Raw genomic sequence first — 27,729 nt, 5'->3', positions numbered from 1 at the left:
GGGTTACACCTGGGCCCCCCCAGGTCCCTGTCTCACCCTCCCTCCAGTGATAGAGGGTCTGACTGGGTCTCAATATTTTTCTTCTTTCCCTTCTCTGTAAAAAAAAAAAAAAAAAAAAAAAAAAAAGAGACCACTGTTCCTCCATTCTGCCTGGTTACTGCTGATCAACCAGATTTAACTGGCTTCAACCGGCCCTAACAACAAGTTTGTGAGTATGTCTGGCTTTTACGGTTGTTTGAACTTCAGGTTCTGTTTGGGAGTCTTAGTAATGTGGGTTTGGTCAACGTATGTTTAAAAAGGCATGGATACTTTATTGAGGCTAAGTTTTATGATTAGAAATCCGTGGAGGGAGCCGGGACTTTCCGCCCTTTGCATGCACGCGCTTGGTTTCCTTGTTGGTTACAGCGCGGCAGTAGCAGTGCAATTTTATGCTCGCACTTGTTCTCATTGTTGGGTTTCAGTGCAGCAATAGTAGTCCTGTTTATTCTGAGGCTCTCTTTCATCGGTGTTTGTCACGGCCATGTGCAGCTGATTGTGCAGGTGCCGGTTTATAGCAGCATGAGATGGGACATGTTTTTTCCGGCGCTGTGGGCCGTTCTTCTGGTTATTCCCTGAGTCTTATTTCTATGCAAGTCGCGCGGCAGGGTAAATTTTGCAGAGCTTGAATCCGACTATGTTTCTAGGAGCGTTGATGCAGCGGCCACGCGTCGGTGAGAATCAGGCGTGCGCTTGGGTCTCTGGCGATGGCGGGAGAGCTGCAGCGTTCCAGTAGTTTATTTCCAGCTGACTTTGGTCAGGGTATGCCGGGGCTTCTCTCCTTTCCGGTTCAGACAAGTTGTATGTGTTTCACCAGCTTTGGGACAAGCTTGGGCAGCTTTATATGTCTGTCTGTGTTCCTGCTGTACTCCCTTGAAGGAAGCTGCTTGTTTAATCGGACTCTGGGGTTAACACTCAAGGGGTTTACCAGAGAGACTCTGACCTGTGCTAAGTCACCCAGTCTCGGTTTGTCTCCGGAGTGGGGCGACATACGGCAACTCACGGCACGGTGAGATCAGCAGTAAGATAGTGCCCTGTATTTCACACAGGTATCTCATTGTCTCTCTTGGGGTCCCTGCAGATTGAGCCTTTGTCTGTTGGTAACTGTCCTTATTTGGGCCTCTGTGCTGAGCTGCATGTGTCTAGTAGTGGCACAGGATATATATATGCCTAAAGGTAGTACAAACAGTTTCCAAGTTCGGGCTAGCTCTATGAGCATAATAACACTGCGCATCTTCCTGCGGCCAGGACTCTCTTTCTCTATTTCTGAGGGGCCCTGGACTTCAGATTTCCATGCTTATCACGCTAGTTTCTCCTGTCACCATTTTCTCATGGCACATGCTAGACGGGCCCCCCGACCAGACAGGAAGGGCTGTACAGCTCCTTTTAACTAGGAGCCAGTTACCTATTCTATCAAACCCGCGGAGGATCACGCGCTATGTGGCTGTTAGCCTCATCCCTGAAGCTCTCATTAGCGATGTGAGCTTTGTCTGATACCTGTAAGGATGCTGTTGTTTTCCACAGGGCGGTAGATGCAACATCTTGATTGAGTCTAGTACGTGTTCATTTTAAAGGACATACGTATTTCGCTCATGTTGCATGGGGTTAGTACTGTTTTCATGGTTCCAGTATATTCCTCTTTACGTTGTGAAACTTGATTTTTCCAAGGAGAATCTTCTTGCAGATCCTACAGTCTCATCCTGCCATTCCCTGACCTTCTGCACTTCATTCTGAGGGATTTTGACTTCTTCCAATGACTCGTCAGGCTTTCTCATGAGGGAGAAGACGCTATAATGTCAGGTCAGGGGGCTGTGAAGATTTTTCAGGATGCTTGCATCTTTGCATCCTCCTCAGGTTTCCAGTTCGTTCTTGGAGTCTCTATGTTTTGTGTTTCCCTTTTCAGTGTTATTGGTCCTCAGGACAGTTCTTGTAGTTCTTCGGGAACTAAGGGACGTTGTTCCACTTACTGCATGGTGCCCGAGACGGGGGCATTGGGCAGGCTGGATCCCATTCTGCTGAATTAGTTTCTCGGGGTTCCACATTTCTGCAGACAACCTGGGAGTATATTTACATTTTCTCTATGGACTCCGAATCGGCACTTGGTTTGCCTGCCTCTCTTGGAGCGGCGCTTTCGGTTTTGGCACATGTCATTTCGCCTACCCAAGGCTTCACGAACGTTTTAGGTGATGTGGACGGTGGTACCGTTTTGGCGCTACCAGGCGATTCATCTAATTTCTTCTTGACTGCCTGCTTGATTCGGACGACTTCCAGTCGCGCCGTTTGACTGACACGAAAAGGGTAATAATCTTTTCCTCAGTTCTTTACACGTGCATCTTCGAATTTGCACAGCGCTCTTTTCTCCTGTACTATTTATAGGTATATCGGGGTGATGTTTTTATTCATATAGGAGAGACATGTGTTTCTTTCCGGAGACTTGGGCGTGGGGTCTCGGTCTCAGATTGGTATTCTTCTTCGCTTATCATGACCAAGAATATGGGATTCTGTACAGTTTCTGGGATCCATATTGCTGACTCCACTGGGGACTTCGGCTTGCTTTCCCCTTCTTACGCTACAGCAGTTGCTTTTGTTCCGGTGGTTCCCGGTTTCTCAGGGCTCCAATTATTTGGTATGCTCCTCCTGCATCGCTCTGTATGATTTGGTGGCTCCGCGCGATTTCTCTTTTCAAGGCATGCCTCGGTCTTTGCTGGACTATCTCATGACCACCGACCATCCCGGGCTGTCGGGTTGGGGGGCTCAGTGGCTTCCATCCTCAGCTCCAGGAGTCTGGTCTTCAGAGGCGACTCAGTACTTGTTCATTCTTCTACTCTTGAGCAGGGTCAGGCTACCTTTCTGGAGCTTCAGATCATTCTTCCGGATTGCCGCTGAGGGTCCTTTTGGTCAGTATTATGATGGGGGTATTTCTCTACAGCTTGGGCAGTAGGTGTTGTACTCATTTGCAGGTGAAGTTGTTCTGCTTCAATGGGTGGACTCTCATCTTTGTCTTCTGTTGGCAGATCCTTTTATGGATCAGGATAAGAGTTTGGATAGACTTTCTCTCCGCGGAATCTGAGCATGGCCCATTTCTTGCATGTTACAGTGTACAGCGCTGTGTTCACTCTGGAAAGTGTGCATGTTAGTAATAGTGTAATCTTCTGCATCCTGGATATTGAGATTTGTGGCTCAGGCGTTCTAGCTCTTTTTATGAACGTGAGATCTCCTTGACCTAGACCTCATGGCCTCGTCTCTCAATTCTAAGCTTCCTAGCTTCTTCGGCGGGCCCAGGGAGTGGGAGTTAGAGGGGGTAGCTGAATGGCTTCTTTCTTGCTTCTGCCTTCTCTTTTTCAGTGTTTTCCGCTGGCTGATGATGGCTTGGATTTGCCATCTCGAGCTCGCTTTCCGGGCACAGAATTTCTGGATTGGCGGCGCCATCCTTACTTTGCGGATTTGATGAGTCTTTCGACAGCCGGACTAAGAAGTTTCCTGGTTTCTCCAGCTTTGCTCGCCTAGGTGTCCGATCAACATGGATATTTGTACTACTTTAGTATTATGACCTAGTTTTTTGAAAAATCTTGGCTGATGTGTAAGGGTTATGCGAAGCAGGTTGTTTCTTCTCTTATCCAGGTGCTATGGACGTCTTCTCCTGTGGCTTCTGCTTCCTTTTGGAGGTTTTTCCTTTCTTGGGTGCTTCTTAACGTTTGAACCACTCCAGAGTTCCTTTTTGGCACAGGTGTATTGCCGAGGGCTTAGCGTTCAATTCTCTTCAGCTTCTAGTGCCATTCTTGGCTTGTTACAAGGGCTAGGTATATTGCTCTTCGCTTACTTCTCAGCTTCATGTATTTCAGTTCCTAAACAGAGTGCGGTATATTCATGCGCCTCTTAGAAAGCCCGGTTTGGAGTACAATCTTCACGTACTTCTTCTCAGTTTACCGAAGGCTTCATTTCATCCTTGTCTTTTGGGACTCTAAAGGGCTGTGCCGTTGAACATGGGGTTTCTTGTGGCCATGGCTTCAGCTCTGCAGTTTTCTATGTTGCAGGCCTTGTTCAACGGGGATTCCTATTTCTGATTTCCGAAATATGGGGTATCAGTTCGGATGGAATCACTATTTCTTTCTAGGGGGGTGTCATCCTTTCTTTTATGTCATGCTCGCTTTTCCTTCCTTCTTCCTGGGAGGAGAAATTGGGAGCAGTGCTTTTATTCACTGCATTTTTTGATACGTACGTAGCGTTCTCCGTGAGCTCGGTTTCTAACGACTTTTAGTTGTTTATATCTCCTTTTTGTATTCTTCAAGGGACGCCTCAAACGTATGGCGGCGTCTGAAGCCTCCATCGCTCGATGGGTCCAGGAGGACATTCTTTATGCTTGCTTGCTGGCAGGGAAGCGGTTGGCGAAAGAACTTCATGATCATTCCGCTGGAGCGATGGCTACTTCTTGGGCTCGGCCCAGTGGTTTTTTCCTTGGAGGAGATTTGTCTGGCGGCTAATTGGTCTTCCGAGAGTGCTTTCTCTCCGCATTTCTGCTTGGATGTGGGGGTGCATGCGGTAGGGGCGTTTTGTGCTTCGGTTGTTGCGGAGGTGGCGTTTGCTTCCCACCCAGATTGAGGATTGCTTTGCTACATCCCATTGGTCTCTGGATTCATCTGCTGCTGTTGCTAGGGAAGGAAAAATTATGTTCTTACCTGTTAATTTTCTTTCCCTTAGACGCAGCAGATGAATCCAGAGCCCCACCCTTTCTGGATATTGTCTCTCGGTTTTTTCTTTTGCAACTTTCGCAGTTTGTTATTATGGTAGGTTGTTTTCTGTATTATTGCATTTTGAGATTTGTTATGGGAAAGAAGTTTTTTACATGCTCTGCCTATTGATGATTACGGATGCTTGGGCAAGGAGCTATACTGGATAAACAGGAGGAGTGCCAGCCAATAGGACCACCTGTTAATCAGTTTCTCTATCTCCGCCTGCTGGTAGATGTGGGCTATCCCATTGGTCTCTGGATTCATCTGCTGCGTCTAAGGGAAAGAAAATTAACAGGTAAGAACATAATTTTACCATCTTGCTCATATCATTTAGGAAAAGATCGTGGGGTGGGGGGATACCGGATGGCGGGGGGGGTGGGTATGGAGCAGTGGCTGTGGCCTCGAGGGAGGGGAATGGAGCAGCGCCGGTGGACTCGGGGGGGGGGGGGGAACATATCAAGTGAGTTTCCATTCATTCCTATGGGGAAACTCGCTTTGATATACGAGCAATTTGGTTTACGAGCATACTTCTGGAACGAATTATGGTTGTAAACCAAGGTTCCACTGTACTTCTACTAAGGGGTCCTTTTATTAAGGTGCGCATTTAGCGCACGCTAAATCGGTTAGCGTGCCTTAATAAAAGAATCCCTTAAGTATCTTAATAAAAAATTTGGCCCATGACTTAGCCTATATTTTGGATTTCGGCCCCTTATGTGATTGAGTTTGACACCCCTGGTTTAAAGGAAAGAAAATTAACACGTAAGGCATCACTTTTCCTCTTCTGATCTGGCCATGCAAATTAGCTAAAACCCCATACAAAGTAGCCAAACGACTGATGCACTAACATCATTTGGCTATGTTAAAAAAAACCAACAACCCAGGGGTTTTAACTATTGGAAAAAAATGACAGGTTTGCCTGTTTTTTTCTTTTTTTCCAATGGCACATATATTTTGCGTGTGTTACACATGCAAAATATCTGTCCCATAAAAAAAAAGAAAAAAATTCCCCCATCGATGATGACAGCCCTCCACAATGACCCTGACAAACGCAGTATGGGGAATCCGCCCATCCCCCATAAGAGAAAATTGGCAGGAGGTGATGCTCATTCCCTCCTGCCAACGGAAGCCCCCCCAACCATACCCTCCACTCCTGAAAAAAAAAAGGAGGGATGCCAATTCCTCCTGCCACCGGATGCTCCCCTGAACTCCCCCCCTCGAACCTTTGGTAGATGTTGGGAGCAGCATCTCTCCTTCTCCCTAGGTCCAGTAGCAGCTGTAACTTTTTTTCCCTTGCCCAGCAGCTTCCCAGACTCCTTTCCCTCCCAGCAGCATTTCTTCTTCTCCCTCTCCAGGTCCAGTAGCAGCTGTCCCTTTTTTTCCCTTGTCCAGCAGCATCTCTCCTTATCCCTCTCCAGGTCCAGTAGCAGCTGTCCCTTTTTTTTCCCTTGCCCAGCAGCTTCCCAGACTCCTTTCCCTCCTCCCCTCCCAACAGCATCTCTCCTCCTTCCCTCCAGGTCCAGTAGCAGCTGTCCCTTTATTCCCTTGCCCAGCAGCTTCCCAGACTCCTTTCCCTCCTTCCCTCCCAGCAGCATATCTCCTTATCCCTCTCCAGGTCCAGTAGCAGCTGCCCCTTTTTTTCCCTTACCCAGCAGCTTCCCAAACTCCTTTCTCTCCTCCCCTCCCAGCAGCATCTCTCCTTATCCCTCTCCAGGTCCAGTAGCAGCTGTCCCTTTTTCCCTTGCCCAGCAGCTTCCCAGACTCCTTTTCCTCCTCCCCTCCCAGCAGCATCTCCCCTTATCCCTCTTCAGGTCCAGTAGCAGCTGTCCCTTTTATTTTTTTTACTATGCCCAGCAGCTTCCCAGCCTCTAACAGTGGCTTTCTCCCCTCTCAGCAACTCTCCTTACTTGCCAGCATAGCGATTCAGGAAGGCAGCCTCGAGTCATTTGTTGGGTCCCACCGCCTCTGAGGAAAACGGAAGTTGCATCATCAAAGGCGGCAGCAACTCAGCAAAAGCCCCAAGGCTGCCTTCCTGAATCGCTGCACTGGTAAGTAAGGAGAGCCGCTGGTAGGGGAGAAAGCACACTGTTGGGGGCTCCCCATGATCTCTCTGGCCATGCGCAGACTACAGCTCGTCGATCTTGCCGGTCCTGCGCGAACTGGCAGGAAATTGGAGATGTTGATCTTGCCAGTCCTGCGTGGACTGGTAGGAATTTTCTGCGGACCGGCACCGGTCCGTGGACCGGCAATTGAAGAATGGTGCCTTAGAGTATTCTGTCCTTTCTTGCGAGCATACTGCAGAAAGATGTAAATTGCAGCTTTTGAAACCTCCTCCTCTCAGGAGTCTGCTGTCCCCTCAAGTTTCTCTTTTTGCAGGCGAGCATGAAAAGTGTCTTCTGATCTGCTTGGTTTATTTCTTTTCTATTTTGCGATAGTTTTGCTATTTTTTACTCAGGTCGTAGTCTTTTTTTGTGAAATTGGAGATCCCTTTTGAATAGGGGTCTACTCTGCCTGTGTGAAGAGGAGCAGATTTTAAATCTGCAACTTGCAAGTTTATCCTATGGGGACCTGTTTTACCCAGCCTGCTGAAGATGTGGAGCTGAGTCCGTTCCCGGAGCAAGGCTATTTGGATATTAATAACATTCCTTCGGGGTGGTCATGGTGTCAGCTGCATTTCATCCGCCCCTCTTTTTTCATGATTTTTCCTTTTGGTCTTTGAGTTCATGGAAAGGAATGTAAGTGGAGGAATTTCTGTAAGTACCTCTGCCATGCCCTCTATTTCCTGTGTGTGGTGTTTTCTTATATTGGGGTGCTCCTTCAGCATGCCACCTCCTAGCTTCTGATACTGAAATAATTTGAGCTGGCTGGGTCTTCCACACAGACCCAATCCTGAGCAGTAAAGTATCAAAAGGGGTAGCTTTAGAGTCCTCTGAAAATAACAGGTGTTTAGTAATCTCGGGGGATAATAATTCTAATAGAAATTCTTTATGTTCTCTCTGACCATAATCTGCCGAAGTAGGCTAGTGTTCATGTTCGTTAAGTACCGCGTTGATTACTCACACCCTATATGCAAACTACTCTAGTGTATTGTTTGGCGGGGTGAAAGAGTTCTAAGTACTTGTAAGGAGGTGCAGCAAAATAGTTGTTCGATGCCCATCTTTACAAATTGGTATGGATGAACTAGAGATCCAAATTTATAATAATGTGGACCCAGGGCTAGGTGCATAAGCTTATCAAAATATGCATTGTTCCTTTTGTATTTCCCTAGACCCCAGTGAAACAGTATGTCAGTAGCCCATTTGCACCATTCATTTATGTTAAAAGGCATAGGGCCCACTTTTTTCACTATTCTTTCAATGTCACTGTCTTTCATATGTCCCTTCAGCACTACTGTTACTGGTGCTGGGTCACTTATAGGGGCACTATTGGTATTGCTCTGGCCTGGCAGTGAATTTTCCTCACCTTCGTTTGTCTGTTCTTCCTCCTGCTCTACTTCTGTAGCTAGTTTACCTTTTTGTTGGCCTGCTACAAAAACTGTGTTCTGTTTCTCTATAAACTGACTACAGGGATTATAGGGGGGGAGGTGGCACTAGTGCAGACGGCAGAATCTGTGAGGAGACAGCATTAACCTGTCCCTGTGAGGCACATTTTGACTTTAAATACATTAATTCTGCCTTAGCCTCTTCTAATTGTTCATTTACAGCTAAAAAGGAATTTGTAGCTTGAACAATTTGGGTTCTTAGCATGGATATATTAATTTGTGCCTCATCTAAGTCTTTGGACAACTAATGGCACTGAGTGTTCAAGTCAGTATTTTCTTGTCTGATACTAATAATTCCCCTACAGAGGCCTTGAATGAAAAGGCACTTCAGGCCTTCCTCTCTGGCGGGTCCTGCCTACTTTCTGTTTTCATGAAGACCCGACCCGACAGAGAGGAAGACCTGAAGCCGGAAACAGCAATGAATTGTGAATGCTGCTGCTGCCCAATGAAGTTCAAGGAGGAAAGGAAGCAGAGGGGGAGAGAATGGCTTGGAGGGAAGAAGAGATGGCAGGGCATGGAGGGAAGGAGGAAAGTATGCCAGACCAGGGGGAAAGGAAGGAGTACATGCCATATGGAACAGAGGAGAGAGGGCGGACACTGGATGGAAAGAGAAGAGAGGGCAGTGAATGGAAGGGGCAAGACAGAGGGGAATAGTAGATGGAAGGGGTAGAAAGAGGGAGACAGACACTGAATGGAAGTGTGGGTGAGAGGAGGGACAGCCACTGAATGGAAGTCTGAGGGATAGGGGGAGCAGACGTTGGAAGGAAGTGGGGAGGAGAAAGAAAAAAGGGCACATGCAAGATTGAGGGAAGAAGATAGAGTTAGAAATAAAGATAGACAGACAGGGGGCCAGGGAGAGACAGACAGAAAGAATGACAGACAGACAGCATCCAAGGAGAGAGAGATAAATTAAAAAAAAAAATCCCAGACAGACAGACATGTACTCTAGCACCTGTTAATGTAACGGGCTTAAACTCTAATGCAACCAATAATTAATAACCTATTGCACAGTGTATACAAGAAAAAATCCTGCCTATTCCATACAAGAAAAATAAAAATTGAATTCTACTTACCCAGATAAAATCGTTAGGAAGGACCGAGACGAGCCCCCAAAATGTAAGGATGATGGGCTGACAATATGTTCACTTCAGGATGTGCTGTTGTCTCTTTGGTCTACCCAGAAGAAACTCCTTAAGGTCCTTCTACCCTGGACGGAAGAGCTTGCAGCAGCATGAGCTGGTGGCTCCACCCACAGTTTCTAGCAAAAGGGATTCCACTTCAGATCGATTCCTGGGTCACTCTGACAATGAATGCCACCCTGTTTGCTGGGGGGTGGGTGGTGGGTACACTGCAGTGATCGCCTGAAGGAAAATGGACACTAAGAGCGGTCCACCTGGCTCTGCGAAGCCAAAGTTGGTGTTGGAAGGCAGAGCTGTAAGTATTCTCAATGTCTGAGGCCTATGTCATCTGGCAGGGGGCACCAGAAGCACATCGCTCCAACTAGATGCAAAACTACTGTTTGCTTGAGCAGAAAAGCATTTGTTGGCCATCACTCTGGCACATGTAGCCAGAGTAAACAATGTGCAAGCGGACTACCTCAGCAGACAGACTTTGGACCCAGAAGCGTGGTCGTTGGCCCTGTGGGCATTCCCCAAGACATAGTAGGACATTGGGAGCATCTGACATTTGATCTGATAGCAACAGCATGCAACAAGAAAGGTCCTCTATTTTTCAGCTGAAGATATGAGACTGGAAATGCAGGGCTGGATGCCCTGATGCAACAATGGCCGAAGTCTGGATTACTATATGTGTTTCCTCCATGGCCCCTTATAGGCTGGGTGGTCTGTTGCATAGCATCTCACCCAGGGAGGGTGATCCTTGTAGCCCGGACTGACCCAAACGTCCTAGTACACCTACAAGTAGACGAATGTCTCTGGCTTCAGATGTATCCAGACTTGCTCACACAGAGGCCAATTGTTCTAGAAGATCTAGGTTGCTTCGGTCTTATGGCATGACTCTTGCGCGCGGTGCTAGCCAAGAAAGGATATTCAGAAGTTGTCATTACCATCCTACTGATGGCCAAGAAGCCATCCACTCTTTTGGAATACGCCAAAGCATGTGATACTTTTCAGGGCTGGTGCAATAAGAAGAATCTGGAGCCCAACAAAGCCCCAGTATCATTAGTACTGGCATTCCTTCAAGAGGGCCTGGACAAGGGACTATCAGTGACGTTCCTTAAGGTGCAGATGACAGGCCTGACTTGCTTTAGAGGCCAAGATAAGCGAGTCTCCCTGGCTGCTCACCTAGACATTATTTGATTCTTCAAAGGAGCTCTAAAGCTCAGGCTGCTGATCCAAGATCCCTTCCCTTCCTGGAATCTCAACATCATGTTAGAGGGTCTTTGGAGGATCCTATTTGAGACTTTGGAGGAAGCTTCTCTCATGGACCTTATGATCAAAGTGGTGTTCCTAATTGCAGTTACCGCGACCAGAAGAATCTCAGAATTGCATGCTTTGTCGTTCAGGGAACCGTTTCTGAAGTTAATGGAAACAGGAGTGACCTTGCGTGTACAGTACCTTCTTTTTTTGTCAAAGGTTGTTTCAGTATGTCACATCAACCAGGAAGTCAGGCTACCAGCATTTCAATCTGCGGGTTCTAAAAAGAAAAACAAGACTTAAAGCTGCTGGACATCCGCAGAGTCCTCTTGCATTGTCTGGAAGTGACTAATGAGTTTTGTCTATCAGACCATCTCTTTGTCCTAACCAAAGAGTCAACTTGAGGCAGACCAACCTCCATGGCCACCATTTCCTGGTGGATTCAAACAGCGATTTCCTCCACCTACATTGTCTGTGGCAAACAACTGCAAGTGTTGTTGAAAACACATTCGACCAGAGCAGAATCAAGGGTGATACCTCCGGAGGAGATATGTAGATCTGCGACATGGTCTTCTTTACATACTTTCATTAAATTCTATAGGGTAGATGTGGCAGTAAAGGAAGATTCCGCTTTTGGATCCTCAGTACTGAAAAAAGGCTTATCTTTCCCTCCTGGGACTTTGGGGACTGCTTAGGTAGGTTTCTAAGGTTCTGCATACCATATATTTTTTTTTTTTAATTATTATTTATTTATAAATTTTCACATTATTTAACAAGCATACCATCTTGTACAGAAAGTGTAATTAAGATAACATAATATTTAAATTACTTTCCATCCAGAAAATAAATCAAACTATAATAGGAAAATATCTCTCTACTTAATCACACACTAGTCCTCAAAATTAAGATCAAAGATTAGAGAATAGGAGTGATTAAAATACAAAATAATAAGCAAGAAAACACATTATCTGATGCTGAAATAGATATTTCTCCATTTTCAAGGCGCTTCATGGAGAGGAAAGCCATCAAATGAGCCGGTTCAAAGAACACATATTTTAAAGTACAATACCTCACTACACATTTACAAGGGTATCTAAGGAAAAATAAACCCCCAATCTGAGTCACACCTGGTTTCAATATTAGGAATTCCCTTCTTCTCTTTTGAGTCTCCTTAGAGACATCAGGAAAAATTTGAATATGGAAACCCGGGAAGTCTCTAGATCTATTTTTAAAGAAAAGTTTAAGGATCCAATCTTTGTCTGGAGCCAAAGCCACAGACAGTAAGAGAGTGGCTGAAATAGCCACTTCTCTATCTGATTGTTCCAATAAAGCGGAAACGTCTAGAGAACTTTCCTGAGGTTTTCCAAGATCTTCTTTCTTCTGAGAATCCTGAGTCTTTGTAGGTAAATAATACACTCTTGTCAATGGTGGTAAAGAATTCTCAGGAATTTTAAGTATTTCCAGAAAGTAACGCTTTATCATTTCTCTTGGGGAAATTGATGAAATCTTTGGAAAGTTAATTAAGCGTAAATTATTAATAAGACTATTGTTTTCAAGTGCTTCCAATTTTCTCCTTGTAATCAAGTTGTCTTTTACAAGTAAATCATGATGGCTTTAAATCATTTTTACATCCTTTTTTTCTTCTTGCATATCAGATTTCAATGATGTAATATCCTCTTTCAAAATGTTAATTTCTTCTTTCTGGTCTTTCAATTCTTTATCTAAATTTTTAATTTGAGGATTCAGGAATTCCCCAAAGCCAAAACTAATTCCCAAAGCGAGTCTAATGTGACTTCTGGGGGTTTAACTGGAGCAAAGGAGACTATTGGTGTAGTATGAGATAGCTTAGATGGTTGGTTTACCTCCCCGATGCCTTGCTCCTCCTTGGCTGAAGATGTCCCGGTCACTGGTTTCTCCAAAAGGAGCAAATCCTTCTGGGCTGTTTCCTGCGGTGAACCCTCCAATGCACTGGCCTCTCGAGAGGAGAATACTGCCTCTCCTCTCGCAGTGAGCTAGCTCCCAGCGGCAGCGGCTGAAGGGGAGGCGTCCTGACATCGGGGCTCAGAGTGACGTCTAGCCCATGGGTTTTTGCCGAAGCACTCCGCTCAACGGGCGACTCCCCGAAGAAGTTTGCTCAATTTGCAGGCGTCTGAAGATGTCCTCAACTGTAGGAGTCATGGGCACCAAGCGCTGGGAGGCAACACCAACGCTTCTGCCCCTTCTTTTCGGAAAGGTAGGAAAAAGACACTCTCTGGCGTCCTGTCAGCATTCAGATAGCGGCAGCCATCTTGGATCTCTGCATACCATTCTTATTGCACTGGAAAATGAGATTAGTTTCTTACCTTGATAATATCTTTTCCAGTAGATAAGAATGATATGCTGAACCCCCACCTAATAAATTCTGATGCGCCTATTTCTGCCTTATTCTTCATGGTCCTCTCCATAGCCAAGACTTCTCTGCAATTTGGACTGTGGGTTCAGAATCAGTTTGTAAATAGAAACTCAAGAGATAGTTGAGTTCCACTGATATCAAACTGTTTATTTATTTGATGTATTTTACTGTTTAGTGGTAATGTTTGTTCACGTATACATTACAGTTTCATTATTGACTGTTACAATGTTATATGAGCAGATCAGAACCTTGGTTTGGGGAGTTCCCCATGTCCCTCCTGCTCCTGTCTTTTACTCTAGAGCTCTTGCATGCTTTAGAATGAACTGAAGAGGGCAGCAGTCTCCTGGGAGAAGGAGGAGGTTTCAAAAACTGTGACATCTTTTTCTAGTATGCTTGCAAGAATGGACAGAGAACCCTAAGGTTCAGCATAACATTCCTATCTACTGGAAAAGATATTATCAAGGTAAGAACCTAATCTCTTTTTTATGCTATGTATGCTTTATATGGAAACAATCTAGATATAGAGAGTATATAAATTTTAAAAATAAATTTTATGGATTGGATTGCCCAGAAATTTTAGGGCTTGATAATTAACTCTTCTGCTGTAGGTATTAGCAAGACATGTGTCCTGGAGGGTGTCCTTTTCTTTCTAAAGATTGCCTGTCTGGGTCACAAACTATTAGTGCTTTATTCACTAGTGTACAGAGGACCCCTCCTTTTGTGGCTGGGTGGTGATAAGTTAGTATGGAAGGGTTTTCTTGATTTCAACCTTCTAGCAGAGGACACATTCACATAGCTCCCCAACAGCCCATACCGGAAAATTCACAGAGAAATAACAAGCCGGATAAACAATGCTGCTTCATCGAGCTAGAGATAAAACCCAGCTTGAAGTGAGATAACCACCTGCCCCTTAGACAAAGCATGGTAACTACTCATTCAAAAGAAATATAGTGCAAAAAGGACTGGGGCTGAGGAGAATCACCTTCCTCCCTCTCAAAGTTTTAGAATATGACCTCAGAAAATTCTCCTCCCCATCTCCAGTCACAACTGTCCCAATTAATTTCCAGCCTCTTTCCCACCAGAATCTAAAGCTGTGACCAACTGACTTTCCCACCAAAATTCAAATTTGTGATAAGTGAACTTTCCTGCCTCAGTCACTCATGTCCATCAAATCAGATTTGAGGATTCACTATATATAATGACAAACGACAGACCTCAGAGCACACCCTGAAGAAAGCCACAGCAATGTCGATTCTACCTATCCAGGCATGGCAGGACCCAGATAACTGCAACAATCATGGCGCCAGCCACAGATGCCTAAAAGAACAAATGGCCCTCAATATTTAGATACAGATTAGCTGTTCATTGGGTTGGGTTTGCAGTTCTAAAACATTAATTAACCTTCTATATTCAATTTTCATTCTGTAGCCACTTAGGATATTGTGAAGGTTGAAGTCTGGGATGTAGTTGTTAACCTTCCATATTCAATTCTCATTCTGTAGCCACTGATGATATTGTGAAGGTTGAAGTCTGGGATGCAGTTGTTAACCTTCCATATTCAATTCTCATTCTGTAGCCACTGATGATATTGTGAAGGTTGAAGTCTGGGATGTAGTTGACAAAGGTAAGTTATTTGTTCCTTTACATATTATCCTTTAATCTCTTTTATAGTAATTTGTAGCTCTTAAAACTTTTGATCACTGCGCTCTGAATAGTGCATTAAATATTTTTTATGGCAAGTAGTAAATCTTTTCTAATAGCTTCCTTGGTTGTCATTTCTTAGGCATGTTAGCATCTCATTAATTCATATTATTGTACAACAGGACTGGTAATCTTGACCAACGAGTAAAACCCTTCACAACCGTGAGGGTTGTTGTTTTCATGCTCAAACCTCCCATCACTCTGGGATAAGCTCCACCCCATCAGTCTTACTGTCTACAAGTGGGGAGTAGGGAGCCGGTCTGTTCTGCTTGAGTTTAATTTTTATTATTTTGAGGTTTTTATTATCTGATCACAGGCTTTCAGTATTGCAGAGGTCTTCTGGGGGCATTTCTGGCTGCAAGAAAATACAGTCTCGGGGCTGAGGTTTGTAGCTCACAGGCACATGCCTCACATGATTCCTGTGTGGCCAGTCTGTACCAGTAGTTCTTAGAGCTCAGGCTCCCTATGGAGCAATCTCTTCCTGGGTTAGTCCGCAGTGGCCTTGAGTGACTTGAGCGGTTCCTGTGGCGGTTTTATCCGGGATCAGGGCTGACTGCGTTCCTCCCTCCACGATGTTGCACTGTTCTGGCAGAGATCTGGGAGTCCAGTTCCACATCGGGGAATGAATGGCAGTCCGAAGAAACAAGCCAAATGTTGGACTCCAGGCTTGTCTGAGACAGAAATTTTCTTTCACTTCTAATCAGAGGTTTCCCTATGTGTGTTCTCTTAGGCTTCCATAGCTGGCGTCATGATTGTTGATGTTGTCTAGATCTCATCATGTCTGGGTAGGTATAACCAACATTTCAGCCATGATGACTGAAACATCGGTTCTACCTACCCAGACACGGCGAGACCCAGACAACAGCAAGAATCATTTCCCTTTGCTGCTCCAGCACAGAAGCATGGCACAGTGACTAAGTCTATTGCAATCTATAGGGAAAATTGAGAGTTCCTTAAAAAACAACATTTTTAAAAGTTTCTGAGGTTAGGGATCAGGTCCCCCACCTCCGCAAATCCCTTTCCTGCATTTCTTAAGTTTATATTTTTTCTCCATGGGCTGTTTTAGGCGGCAGAATTGCTATCTTGGATGTCCAGATTTTATTTTAAAAGCCTCCATCTGCCTCAATACCTCCCTATTTTTGACAGAAAACAGTATAGATAAACTCCTCAGGTGTAAATACTCCAGATTTATGGTGGATGCTTATCTGAAGGGAGTCCTTGTTCCACATGCCGCCTGGTGCATGAGGGGGGTGAGAATTTTAGGCTTCGCCTCCCCTTATGCTTCTGGTAATTTAGGTGCTCAGTTGGAGCATTTTCTGGGCTAGAAATTTCATCAGGAGCCACGTGCTGGTGGACAAACACCAGAAGCCAGTATGGGAGACCCTGCCAGGACCTTCTGGGCAACCTGGAGAGTGGTTCGCTTCTGAATTCGTACACATGATGAATGAAGCCTTTTTAAGTTTCAAAAGCAGGCCTAACCCCTTTGGGAACTCGGCAGAGGTAGTGCCAGAGTTTTCAGTGAAAGTGGCAGGGTCCACTCCAAGGAGCCATTCAGATGTTACATGGACCCAAGCTCTGATAGACTCAGAGGATGAAGGGTCAGAGTACATGTTTTTAATTTCTCATTTAGGGTCCTCAGCTACAGGAATTAAAGTTGGAGTTGCCTCAAGCCTCTATGGTTCAGTGTTCACTCATGAGCAGCACCAAGGAACCTGTTTTCCCTCGCATCCAGAGATCACTAAGATGTTAAAGGATCACTTGAATATTCCCGAGGGACCCTTAGGGGTAGCTAAGTCTATGGCTAAGCTCTACCTGATGGATGCTGAGTTTCAGCATGGTTTACTACACCTAAAGTGGATTCGCTGGTGGCACAGGTTAAAAAGCGATCTTCACTCCCTAGTGAAGGGGACATAGTCCTCAAGGACACACAGGATTACAGGATAGATTTTGTCATCAAAAGACAATTTGAGGCTGCTGCACTGGGAATGGCAGTGGCATCATCTTATATTATCCGGGCATGCCAGTCTCAGCTAAGCCATGCTCTTGATCCGGACAGCAAGTTTCCAAGTTTTTTTAAAATCAAGCTAATCAAGCTTCTAGGCGGTGTACATTACAATAAAATACTTAAATAATAGTTAAAATTGACAAAAGTGGACAGAACAGGGAGTTTATTAATACCATTTAGGACGTACATAACATAAGGATACACTTCTCCCTCAATATTCGCAGGGGTTAGGGGCAGAGCCATTCTGTGAAAATTTGTGAATAACATTTGGGCCGGCTCTGACCCACCCCCCGGCATCCCGGACCTTATCTGATGGTCTAGCGGGCTTTCGGGGCAGGAGCAATCTTCCTACGCTCCTGCCCCTTGCAGATCACTCATACAAAATGGCTGCGGGGACGGGGAGTTCCTGTTGCAGTTTCGAGAGAATACGAGAACTCATAGCAGCCATTTTGTATGCGTGATCTGCACAGTGCAGGAGCTTAGGAAGCTGTTAGACAACCAGGTAAGGTCCGGGGAGTTCCAGGATGGAGCGTTTCTTTTCTTTTCCCCACAAAAAATCGTGAATAACCGAATCCGCGGATACTGAAACCGTGGATTCGGAGGGAGAAGTGTAAAAGGAGAGAACTACAATTATAAGAGAGAAAGAACGTAAAAGGGAAAAAGGAAGAGGAGAAAGTATCAGGTCTTCCAATTGTCCTGAAAAGGACATTCATGTTCCAAATGTGTCGCTAAACAGAAAGGTTTTTAGTTTGGACTTAAAATGAATTAAGTTAGATTCTTCTCATAAATAACTTGGTAGGGAATTCCAGAGAGAGGGGGCTATAACTGAATAGATATTGGAACATAAAGTGTTAATATGCGTTAAGGATGGAATAACAAGAAGGTTCTGACTGATGGAGCAAAGTGACCTGAGGGGATAGTAAGAAATTAGATGTCTATTAATAAATTCTGGTAAGTTACTAGATCGTGTTTTGAATACTAATAAAATAATTTTGTATGTAATTCTATGTTCTATTAACAACCAGTGAGATTTTTTCAGTAACGGAGAAACATGATCAATTTTTTTTTTGCTTTATAGATTATTTTAACTGTGGTGTTCTGTATTATTTGTAAACGTCTGATTTCTTTTTGTGTTATACCCTTATAAAGGACATTGCAATAGTCAAGACAGGAAATTACAAGAGAATGAATTAATATGTTTATGGAAGGTATGTCGAGGACTTTAGAAAGAGAACGAATCATGCGCAGACGATAGAAGCATTTTTTTACGACAGAACTGATTTGATTGTGGCAAGAGAATTTACTATCAAGATTACGCCAAGCAGTTTAAGTGAAGGAACAATTTGTATTGTGGAGGATTCAGATTTGATGGAGCTAAACAGTGATAGTCCATTTTTAGTAGGAAAGATCACTAGTTTAGTTTTATTAATGTTTAAGGATAACTTCTTATTGTTCAACCAAGCCCTGATTTTTTCCAATTTCTGATTTATGGTAATGATTTCTTCTGGCTTATTGAGATCAATAGGATGTATTAGCTGTATGTCATCTGTGTAAGCAAATATGGTGAATCCGATAAACTGTCCTAAGGTTAGAAGGGGGGCCAGAAAAATATTGAATAGTAATGGGGATAAGATTGACCCTTGTGGGATGCCATAGTTATTAGGAAAAGTGTTTGAGGAGTTAGAGTTGAAAACCACTTTTGAACAGTGGTCAGAAAAATAAGAGTTAAACCATTGTAGGACTGGTCCAGAAATACCGATATCACTGAGACGTTGTAATAAAAGTCAGGTGATGTTTAGATTTTAAGGACCTGGAATTAATTAACATATTTAATAGTGTTGGTTGCACAATTTTACGGTTAATGATATTATCAGAGTTTAAGTCAATGAGGTGAGATGTTTGATAGAAAGTAGATTTGTAAGTAGTGGCTGGGCGATGGTCCCAAAATACTGGAATCTGAGAGTTGGTCATTGTGATGTGTGCTAACAGAACTAGGGGAAATGAAAAAGATTGGTGAGTGCGAACTGAGTAGGAGAAGTTTTTAAAGACAGGGACTCACGGTGGCATGCACCATAAACAGGGAAAATAAATACAGCATGTACTGGCTAATTGCTAAAGTGGGCGGGGGTTGATTATATTGCGGATGCTCTGTATGATCTTTTCAGGGTCCTGAGCAAGGTCTCAGTTTACACCATCTCTGCCCGCAGAATGCTCTGGATTAGGCAGTGGGCAGGAGACTTGGCCTCCATGACAACCCTGAGCAAGCTCCCCTTTCAAGACCAGTTGTTGTTTGGCAAGGGCCTGGATGATCTAATGGCTAATGCCACTATAAGCTGAAATCCTTAACAGATAACAAACCCCAGAATGCAAAGGGATCCGATAGAGGAAATTTTAATGGCTCATGGAGCTTCTTCCAGTCAGCGGACATTCTAGGGCCAAAGACAAAGGTTTGGAAGCACCAGGTGTCCCCAAGCGTCCGGATCTGGGTCTTTTGCGACTTTCTAGAAACAGCAGTGTCGCCAGGGCAGCAACATTCCCCTGAGGGTGGGGGAAGGCTGGCAGAGTACTGGCAGACTTGGGCACAGATCTTTTCAGATCGGTGGGTGCTGGAGGTCATTTGGGAGAGATACAAGCTAGAATTCTATCGGCTCTTCCTGAACCTTTTTCTCACTTCTCCATCAGGGGAGCCGGAAAATGCAGCCCAGGTGCAGGCGACAGTTCAGAGGCTCATTGTTCTAGGAGCCGTAGAGCCTGTACTTTAAGGAGAATGTATACTCCATATACTTCATCATGCTCAAAAGAGACTCAGAAGACTGGAGACTGATTCTGGATATAAAGTCAGTCAATGCAGCCTTCAAGATTCCCTGCTTCTTCGTGGAAATACAATAATTTCCCCAGGTTGCGCCAGGGGTAATACCTTGCCTCTCTGAATCTAACAGAGGCATACTTGCATATTCACATCTTTCTGGCTCACAGAATGTTCTTGAGGTTCCATATGGAGAATGACATGGGGGAAAAATTTGTCTGTGTCCGCAAGCTTTGGCCCGTCCCCACGAGCTGGGCCCCATCTCCGCCCTGTCCCAGCAAACCATCTGATCCCTTCCGCACAAGCCTCGAATATCCCAGGATATTGAGGGAGCTCCAAAAGATTCTGGCAGGTCCTCTTAAAGATTTGTTCAATAAACCTTTAGAGACAGGAGAGGTTCCGCAGGACTGGAGAAGATCGGATGTGGTCCATATTCACAAAAGTGATTGTAGAGATGAAGCGGGAAACTAGAGGCTGGTAAGCCTCACTTCAGTTATTGGAAAAATAATGGAAACGTTGCTGAAGGAAAGGATAGTGAAATTCTTAGAATCTAATAGATTACAAGATCCGAGGCAACATGGGTTTACTAAAAGTAAATCGTGCCAAACGAATCTGATTGAATTCTTTGACTGGGTGACCAGAGAATTGGATCAAGGACGTGCGCTAGATGTAATTTACTTAGATTTCAGCAAAGCCTTTCACATGGTTCCTCATAGGAGGCTCTTAAACAAACTCCGTGGGCTAACAGGGCTCAATGTGGTGAAGTGGACTAGAAACTGGTTGACGGACAGAAGCCAGAGGGTAGTGGTAAATGGAATTCGCTCAGAGGAGGGGCAGGTGAGTAGTGTGCCTCAAGGCTCAGTGCTGGGGCCAATTCTGTTCAATATGTTTGTGAGTGACATTGCTGAAAGGTTAGAATGTAAAGTTAACCTTTTTGTGGATGATACCAAGATTTGTAACAGAGTGGACACCCCAGATAGAATGGAAAACATGAAAAAGGATCTAGATCTGCAAAAGTTAGAAGAATGGTCTAACGTCTGCCAACTAAAATTCAATACAAAGAAGTGCAGAGTGATGTATTTGGGGAGTAGAAATATGAGGTAACTGTATGTGCTGGGAGGTGAGAGCTGATAAGCACAGGTTGGAAAAGGGACCTTGAGGTGATTGTTTCTGAGGATCTAAAGGCATCTAAACAGTGTGATAAGGCAGTTGCTGTAGCCAGAAGGATGCTAGGCTGCATAGGAAGAGGAATAACCAGCAGAAGAAGGGAGGTGTTGATGCCCCTGTATAGGTCGTTGGTGAGGCTGCACTTGGAAGTATTGTGTTAAGTTTTGAAGGCCATATCTGGCGAAGATATAAAAAAAAAAATAACACATCCCTTAAATATAACAGACTCTCTTGAAATAAAGCTTTACATATAGTAGGATTAGCTCAGAGACACAAAGGGGTAATCAATGGGGAAAATCCCCAACCACCTCTCCACCCAATCATTACTGTTATCCTCCATACATTTTAGCTTTTTTAATTTCAAATTATGAAAGTCTGTGAATTTCAAATCACTTCAATAAAGTTTAATTGTGAAAACAGCACTTAGCTGTAACATAGTTGCTTGATTCCAACATGTACATGTTTAGTTTACTGCTTCAGGAAACCAAAACTATTGTTATCGGCATCAAAAAGAGGTGAATATCTAAAATAATACAAAACCAAAAATCAGTGATCAAAGAAAATCTAATCGATCGCCTACACCGTAACCTTCCACCCAGAATAAGAAGAACACTGACACCATTCTCATACCCACCACTCAACGGCACTCATCATAAAAAGCTTTACGATAACCTCATAGCAACGCATGCAGCAAAACTCGAACCCTCCATAACCAGATTGTTAACCTCAACATCTGACTTCAAAGCATTCCGCAAAGAGCTCAAAACGCTACTTTTCAAAAAGCATATTCAAAACACCTAATCTCCTTTTCCACATACACCGACCAGGTTACCCACTCCCTGACACCATATCCTCAACCGACCAAAAAAAAAACAAAAAACCTAATTCATCCTATCGATTCATATTACCTACCAACGCCTGGAAAAAGATTTGATATGTAATGTAATATAACTGCTTCATCCAATGTTACCAAATCTATACTCATTCTGTAACTATGTCTTACCCTAAATGTCACGTACCCTCCTGGAAATGTCCAGCTTCTTCTTATGTAATCCGCTTTGAACCGCAAGGTACAAGCGGAATAGAAATCACTAATGTAATGTAATGTAAAAACTTAAATTGCCAGAGAAAAAAAAGACTGAAATGTGAACATAAAAAGACGATACAAAAGACATGTAACGCTAAGTATCTGATAAGTATGACTTCTCTTGAATTCAAATGAACTCCAAATCGCTGCTTAACAGCAGGAAAACGCTGACTTCAAAAAATTTAAAGGGGCACCACGTCATAATGTGTCCTAGTGGAGCTAAGGTTTGCAACTTAAAAATCCAACACTGCTCTTTATTCCATAACAACTGAGCCAAATTACCACTGCGAGACAAAAAAAGAACTTCCAACACTGAAAATTGAAAGGCTGTCACCGAATGTCCTGAATCAGTGCAATGTTGGACCAATGGAGCTGTCATAACTTGTGTTTTGATTTTACTAAGATGCTCACAAACCCTTAGTCGTATACTTCTAGTGGTGTGCCCTATATAAAGTTTCTGACATGGGCATTGTATCACGTAGATATCTCCACTAGTACTGCAATCAGAAAAGGACTTATTGTTTAATGCCCACTTAGGTAAGGCTATTATTCTAATTTGTATTTTATCTGTATCCCATGTATTAGCTCACCTTGTTGTGAACCGCCTAGAACTTTTTCGGTATGGCGGTATATAAGAATAAAATTATTATTATTAATAAAAACTGTAAAGGGAACTATACACACAATATTTATTTACACTGTCCACATACAACATGCCCCTGATTTGACAGTGGGAGTTCAATACTTGCAGATTTGAATTGAGATCGCATTAATTTATGTCTCAAATTGTTGCCCTTTGAAAATGCAGGATTTGAACACCAAGTTTGATAACTTTAAGGCAGAGCTCAAACAAACCAAAATCAAAAAACTACTTAGATACAAAATGGATTGCATCAAAGGATTTGTTTGTTTGAATGGACAAAACTCGTCTTAGAGCTATTAAACGGCCTACATGTCCAGTGAATCTTCAAAGGATGACACATGTATAACCAGTAAATTCTTCTCCATTATAAATATTCTCCAGCATGTCTCGCACCTCATTCAACATACAGTATTATGATTTTCCCCTGTTCATTCATTCAACTTTAGTGACACTACTTAAAGCTCAAGCTATCATTGCTTTAAGCTTCACATTTTCAATTATCTTTGGGTCCAATTAATTCTTATTCATTATCTTATAAATATTCTATATCTTTTAAATAAAGTACAGTGATACCTCGGTTTACGAGTGCACCGGTTTGCGAGTGTTTTGCAAGACGAGCAAAACATTTGCAAAATCGGTGCCTCAGAAACCGAGCTTGCCTCTATGTATGAGCGCCTCCCCCCGCAATCCGGCAAACACCCCCCCCCCCCCGCGATCTGGCATCCCCCCCCGCTTGTGCCCCCCCTGCCGCGGTCCGGCATCTCCACGCACCCATCCACCCACCCGAACACATTGCTTACCCCCATCTGGCACCCGGCACCAACGCACAGAACATGTCGGTGCGCCCGAAGATCTGCCGTCCTTTTTGCTGGGCCTTGAGCATCTGTGCATGCTCAAGGCCTTCGAGTTCCTGCTCTCTCTGTGGCAATGGCAGTTATAATGAGAGTTCATCTGTGACCATCAGTTCTCCAAACTCTGAGCACTGTATAGCTAGTCCCAACAGTGGTTCCTCTTCAGCCATTTCACAATCCTACCCATTTCATGGTTCCTGAGGGAAATGCTTCCCTTCAGCTTCCTGTGGCTCCTCCTGTCCTGACTCCCTTGTTGCTTCAAAGCTTTCTCCTTAAGTAATTCATAGCCACACCCTCTTCTCCTAGGAAGAGTGATGGGCAGTAGCTCCCTTGAAAGCTGAGCATGGCTCAACTTGGGCTCCCTGCACTGACCTCTCCTAAGGTTTAAAGGAACAGGCTCCATTTTAACAACTGGAACTTTAGCTGGTTTAGTACAAGTTTTACTCTGACAAGAGACATCATGCCTAGTGATACTAGTTTCAGAAGTGTCTTTCTCTGCCCCACTTTTATAGAGTTAGTCAGCCACTTCCAAATATATGCTTCTAACCTGATCAGCTCTTCTGATCATGGGCCGTGTTTTATTTCTGCTCTTCTCTGACACAGAGTAGGGCTGGCCATGGGTTTGTCACACCATGTCCACCCAGCGTGCTCTGCACCTATCAGGGGCGATGATGACATATAGAGGAGGAGTCTTTCACCATAACCCAGCTGTTCACTAAATCAACAAGCTTCCCGGGATTCAAAATAGTAACAAATCAGTTGCATAAGTGCCTATAAAAAAAGAAGCTATAAAAAAGCAGACCGTTCATTACGGACATTAAGACCATGTGGGGCTATCAAGTTCATATACCCAACTCTGTTCCCTCTGTTGAAGGTAACGACGCCACTCCTTACAGGCTTCCGGCACTGCTCTAGAATAGTGCACTTCAAATCCTGGAACTCGTGAAATTGCTGCCAATGCACTACCAGGGGCCCCTCTGTCCTACCTGTGTACAAGCATGATTTGTACTCTAGCAATCTAGTTTTAAACATTCTCGATGTTTGCCCTACATAAATAAGTGGACAGGAGCACGTAATCACATAAACGACTGCCTCAGTTAAACAAGTAGTGAACTCTTTAAGATGATAAACTTTATGAGATATAGGATCTACAAACACATGAGACTCAATCATTAATGGGCACATTTTTGATGCCCACCCACAGTAGCCACCACAGAGCTCTTGTTCTGTCTTAAGAGCATCGGGATTCAAAATATCACACAAATTGATGTTTCGATGATAAAAAAAAATCAAATTAGACTTTTCAAATCATGAATGAACTCTTAGCATTGAAAATGCAGGCAAATTACTTTCTGAAGCTGAGGAGATAAAGTAGAATATTTAATCACAAAGGGTAACACTTCCTTCTCTTGTTTCCATTCTTTATACTTTATCAACTCCTCCCGTGGATTATATAGCACTCTTTTCTGTGCTTTCTTCACTATAGCAGAAGCATCCCCTCTGGATGTCAGCTTATCTCACAAGCTGGATGATTGTTCTATATATTCCTGGTTAGTGCCACATAACCTTCTGTATCGTAAAAACTGCACAAAAGGAATGTTAGCACACATTGGAAAAGGTGCATGCTAGAGAATGAAAGCAAAGAATTTCTATCAGTCAACTTTGAATACACTGTCGTATCAAATTGTGCATCCCTGATCTCTATTTACACATCCAAAAATACAATTTTAGTGGTATTATACTGACTGTCAAATTTAATTGTTTGATGGCAAGAGTTGAGGTATTGTGCAAAATATTCAGAGATCCCATCCATGGACAGAAGACATTGTCAATGAATCGTACCCAGCAGAGAAGATGATGCATATAGCAAGAGCTATAAATCCACTGTTCCTCAAAGGACCCCATAAACAAATTGGCGATGGTGGGGGCAAAAGAGGTCCCCATAACCACCTCAGAGCATTGCTAGAAAAACTTATTCTCAAAAATAAAGTAATGGCAATCTCACTCAACTGAATCAAAAACTATGGGTACCACATGTGGGCGTGCTCTTTCATCCAATGACTTCCAATGCTGTTTCTTGGGGGATGGAAATATAAAGTGATAGTGCATTGATCGCTGTTTGAAAATCGGCCAACAGCGATCGAGTCGCTATCTTTAGTGCATCTAGCCCTAGCAGATGTTCTCTGGGGACAGCAGAGGACACATCACATCCACTTCCCTCTCACCTCCCCTAGGAGTTGAATTGTCTGTGCTTTTTATCTAACTGTGGGTCCTGCATGCATTCTGCAAGCCAGAAGATATGCATGTATGTGTGGTTGGGCCTGCTAAAAGCATCTAGAAGATAGGGAATTCTGGCAGCATCTATATTGAGGCTCCATAGATGATGATGATAATAATAACTTTATTTTATACCGCCATAACCAAAAGTTCTAGGTGGTTTACACTAAAAAGAGTTGGACAATCAGCAAAATACAATAATACAGTAAAAAATACAAATATTTGTAAAATAGAATTTCAATAATAAAACTCACTAAATAAACGTATCGAACAAAGTGTCTTAATTAATTTCCGAAAACTGCAAAAGAATAACATAGCTTGTTGAATACATTTATCTAACCAAGATTGTTGTCTACCAGCTTGAACTGCTAGGGTCCTATCTAAGAAGGTTTTATATCTACACCCATTAATTTTTGGATAAGCAAATAAGTAGAAGTTTCTAGTTTCTCTTGATGGTCTATGCAACACAAAATGAGGAAAAAGGTAAGCTGGAGACAATCCCGATATCAGCTTAAAGCAGATACAGGTAGCTACTTTTTTGCTATTTGCACACACAAATTTCAGATGTTTCCAGTGAAAATACAAAAACAACAGGTAAAATTTCAGTGTGTATTTAAAAATACTATGATTTCTGTTTTCTCAGATGAAAAGAACTACAGAGGCTTTCTGTGCTATTCTTAAAAGATGCCTAGCAGCCCTTGCCCTTCTCTAATGTTATGTTGCTGCTAATATAAGAATAAATTTATTTGCAGTTAAACTCCAAGATGGATTCAGATCTTTATTTGGACACTAGTAGCTCACAAGTAAAGATGATAACTGTTGCAGGAGTTGATGGTTCATTCAGTTATTTATGGTGAGTGCAGGCATATACATGTTCCCAAACAGTGAGAAAATGGGATAACTATTAGTGCTATTATTGTTCAAGTTAAGCAGGATTCATAGCATGTTCCTTGCTGTCAGTCAACTGATGCTTAGTAGTACTGCCTGATTTCCGAATTGAATTGATTTGTATTTAGAAAAAATTGGCCTCGCTGGCAGCGCTGCCTCTTGCTGGCCATCCATTGCCACTCCTGCTTTAGGGGGCGAGGGGGGAGGGTCAGTCGGGAAGTGCTGGTGTCCTCCGGCATCCCCCCTGGCCTCCCACTCTTACCTTCACTGAATTAGCAGCGGAGCAGCCTGCACGGAGGATCGTTGGTGCTTTAGCGATCCTTGAAGGCTGCCGTCGTCTTGCCACTCCTCTGACGTCATGGATAGGATTGGGCCAGAGTGAATGTGCTCCTGAAGACAATGGCAGCCTGCAAGGATCGCTAAAGCACCGGCGATCCTCTGTTTAGGCTGCTTCACTGCTGTAATTCAGTGAAGGTAAGAGTGGAAGGCTTTCGGGGGAGGGAGGGTGCAGGCCTTTAAGGGGGTACAGGCCTTCATGGGGGGGGGAAAGCCTTTGGGGGGGACAGGCCTTCAGATGGGTGCAGGCCTTAAGGTGGTTGCAAGCCTTCTGGGGGGGGGACAGGCCTTTGGGAGAGGAAGGCCCTGGTGTAGAAGTACACAGAGGGACGGAGGGAAGGGAGGGTTCAAATAGGAGTTCATATGCTAGACTTGGGGGGGAGGGGGGAAGAAATAATGGGTTTAAAAACAGAGGAGAGGGAGAGAGATGGTGAACAACGGGATTTAGGGAGGAAAGGAACAGAAAGGGAGAGAAGTTAGACACAAGGAATGGTATAGAGGGGGGAGGATAGAGATACTGGATAAGGAGGATAGTTTAGAAGAGAATGGGAGAGATGGTGAACCCTGGGGTGCTGGGGAAGGAGAGAGAGATGCTGGATGAAAGGGTAGTTAAGAAAAAGAGAGATGGTGGATCTGGAGATGGTAGGGTCCATAGCTGCAGCTGCGGGATGGAGACAAAAAAAAGGAAAGATGCCAGACCTCCGGGGGAGGGAAGGGAAATGGAAGGGAGGACAGAGATGGAAGATGGATGGTTAGCACCGAGAAAACGACAAATGGGCAGGAAACCCTGGCAAGCGAGTTATCAGAAGACAAACAGAGCGTGGGAGCAACATTATTTGAATAATGACCAGCCAACAAAAGGTAGAAAAAATAAATTTATTTTCTGTTTTGTGATTA

At 43.8% G+C, this 27,729-nt stretch overlaps 1 protein-coding gene across 6 annotated transcripts in view; it reads left to right on the top strand.

Moving 5' to 3' along the window:
• RABL6 (RAB, member RAS oncogene family like 6) overlaps positions 1-27,729 on the top strand; it is a 257,386-nt gene that overhangs the window by 19,092 nt on the left and 210,565 nt on the right. For 4 of the 6 annotated variants that reach the window (XM_033960962.1, XM_033960963.1, XM_033960965.1 and 1 more), the window contains exon 3: positions 14,648-14,695. The exons of 1 other annotated variant lie outside the window; for it this stretch is intronic. In XM_033960962.1, coding sequence (XP_033816853.1) covers positions 14,648-14,695 — 48 coding nt within the window. Of the gene's footprint in view, positions 1-14,573; positions 14,696-27,729 lie in introns of all 6 variants that reach the window. One more of the 6 variants, XM_033960967.1, reaches the window with a different exon arrangement.

Source organism: Geotrypetes seraphini, chromosome 10, assembly GCF_902459505.1.
Source record: "Geotrypetes seraphini chromosome 10, aGeoSer1.1, whole genome shotgun sequence".
NCBI classification, from domain to species: domain Eukaryota; kingdom Metazoa; phylum Chordata; class Amphibia; order Gymnophiona; family Dermophiidae; genus Geotrypetes; species Geotrypetes seraphini.
The sequence above is the reverse complement of the archived record's forward strand: the minus strand, read 5'-3'. Positions and strand labels throughout refer to the sequence as shown.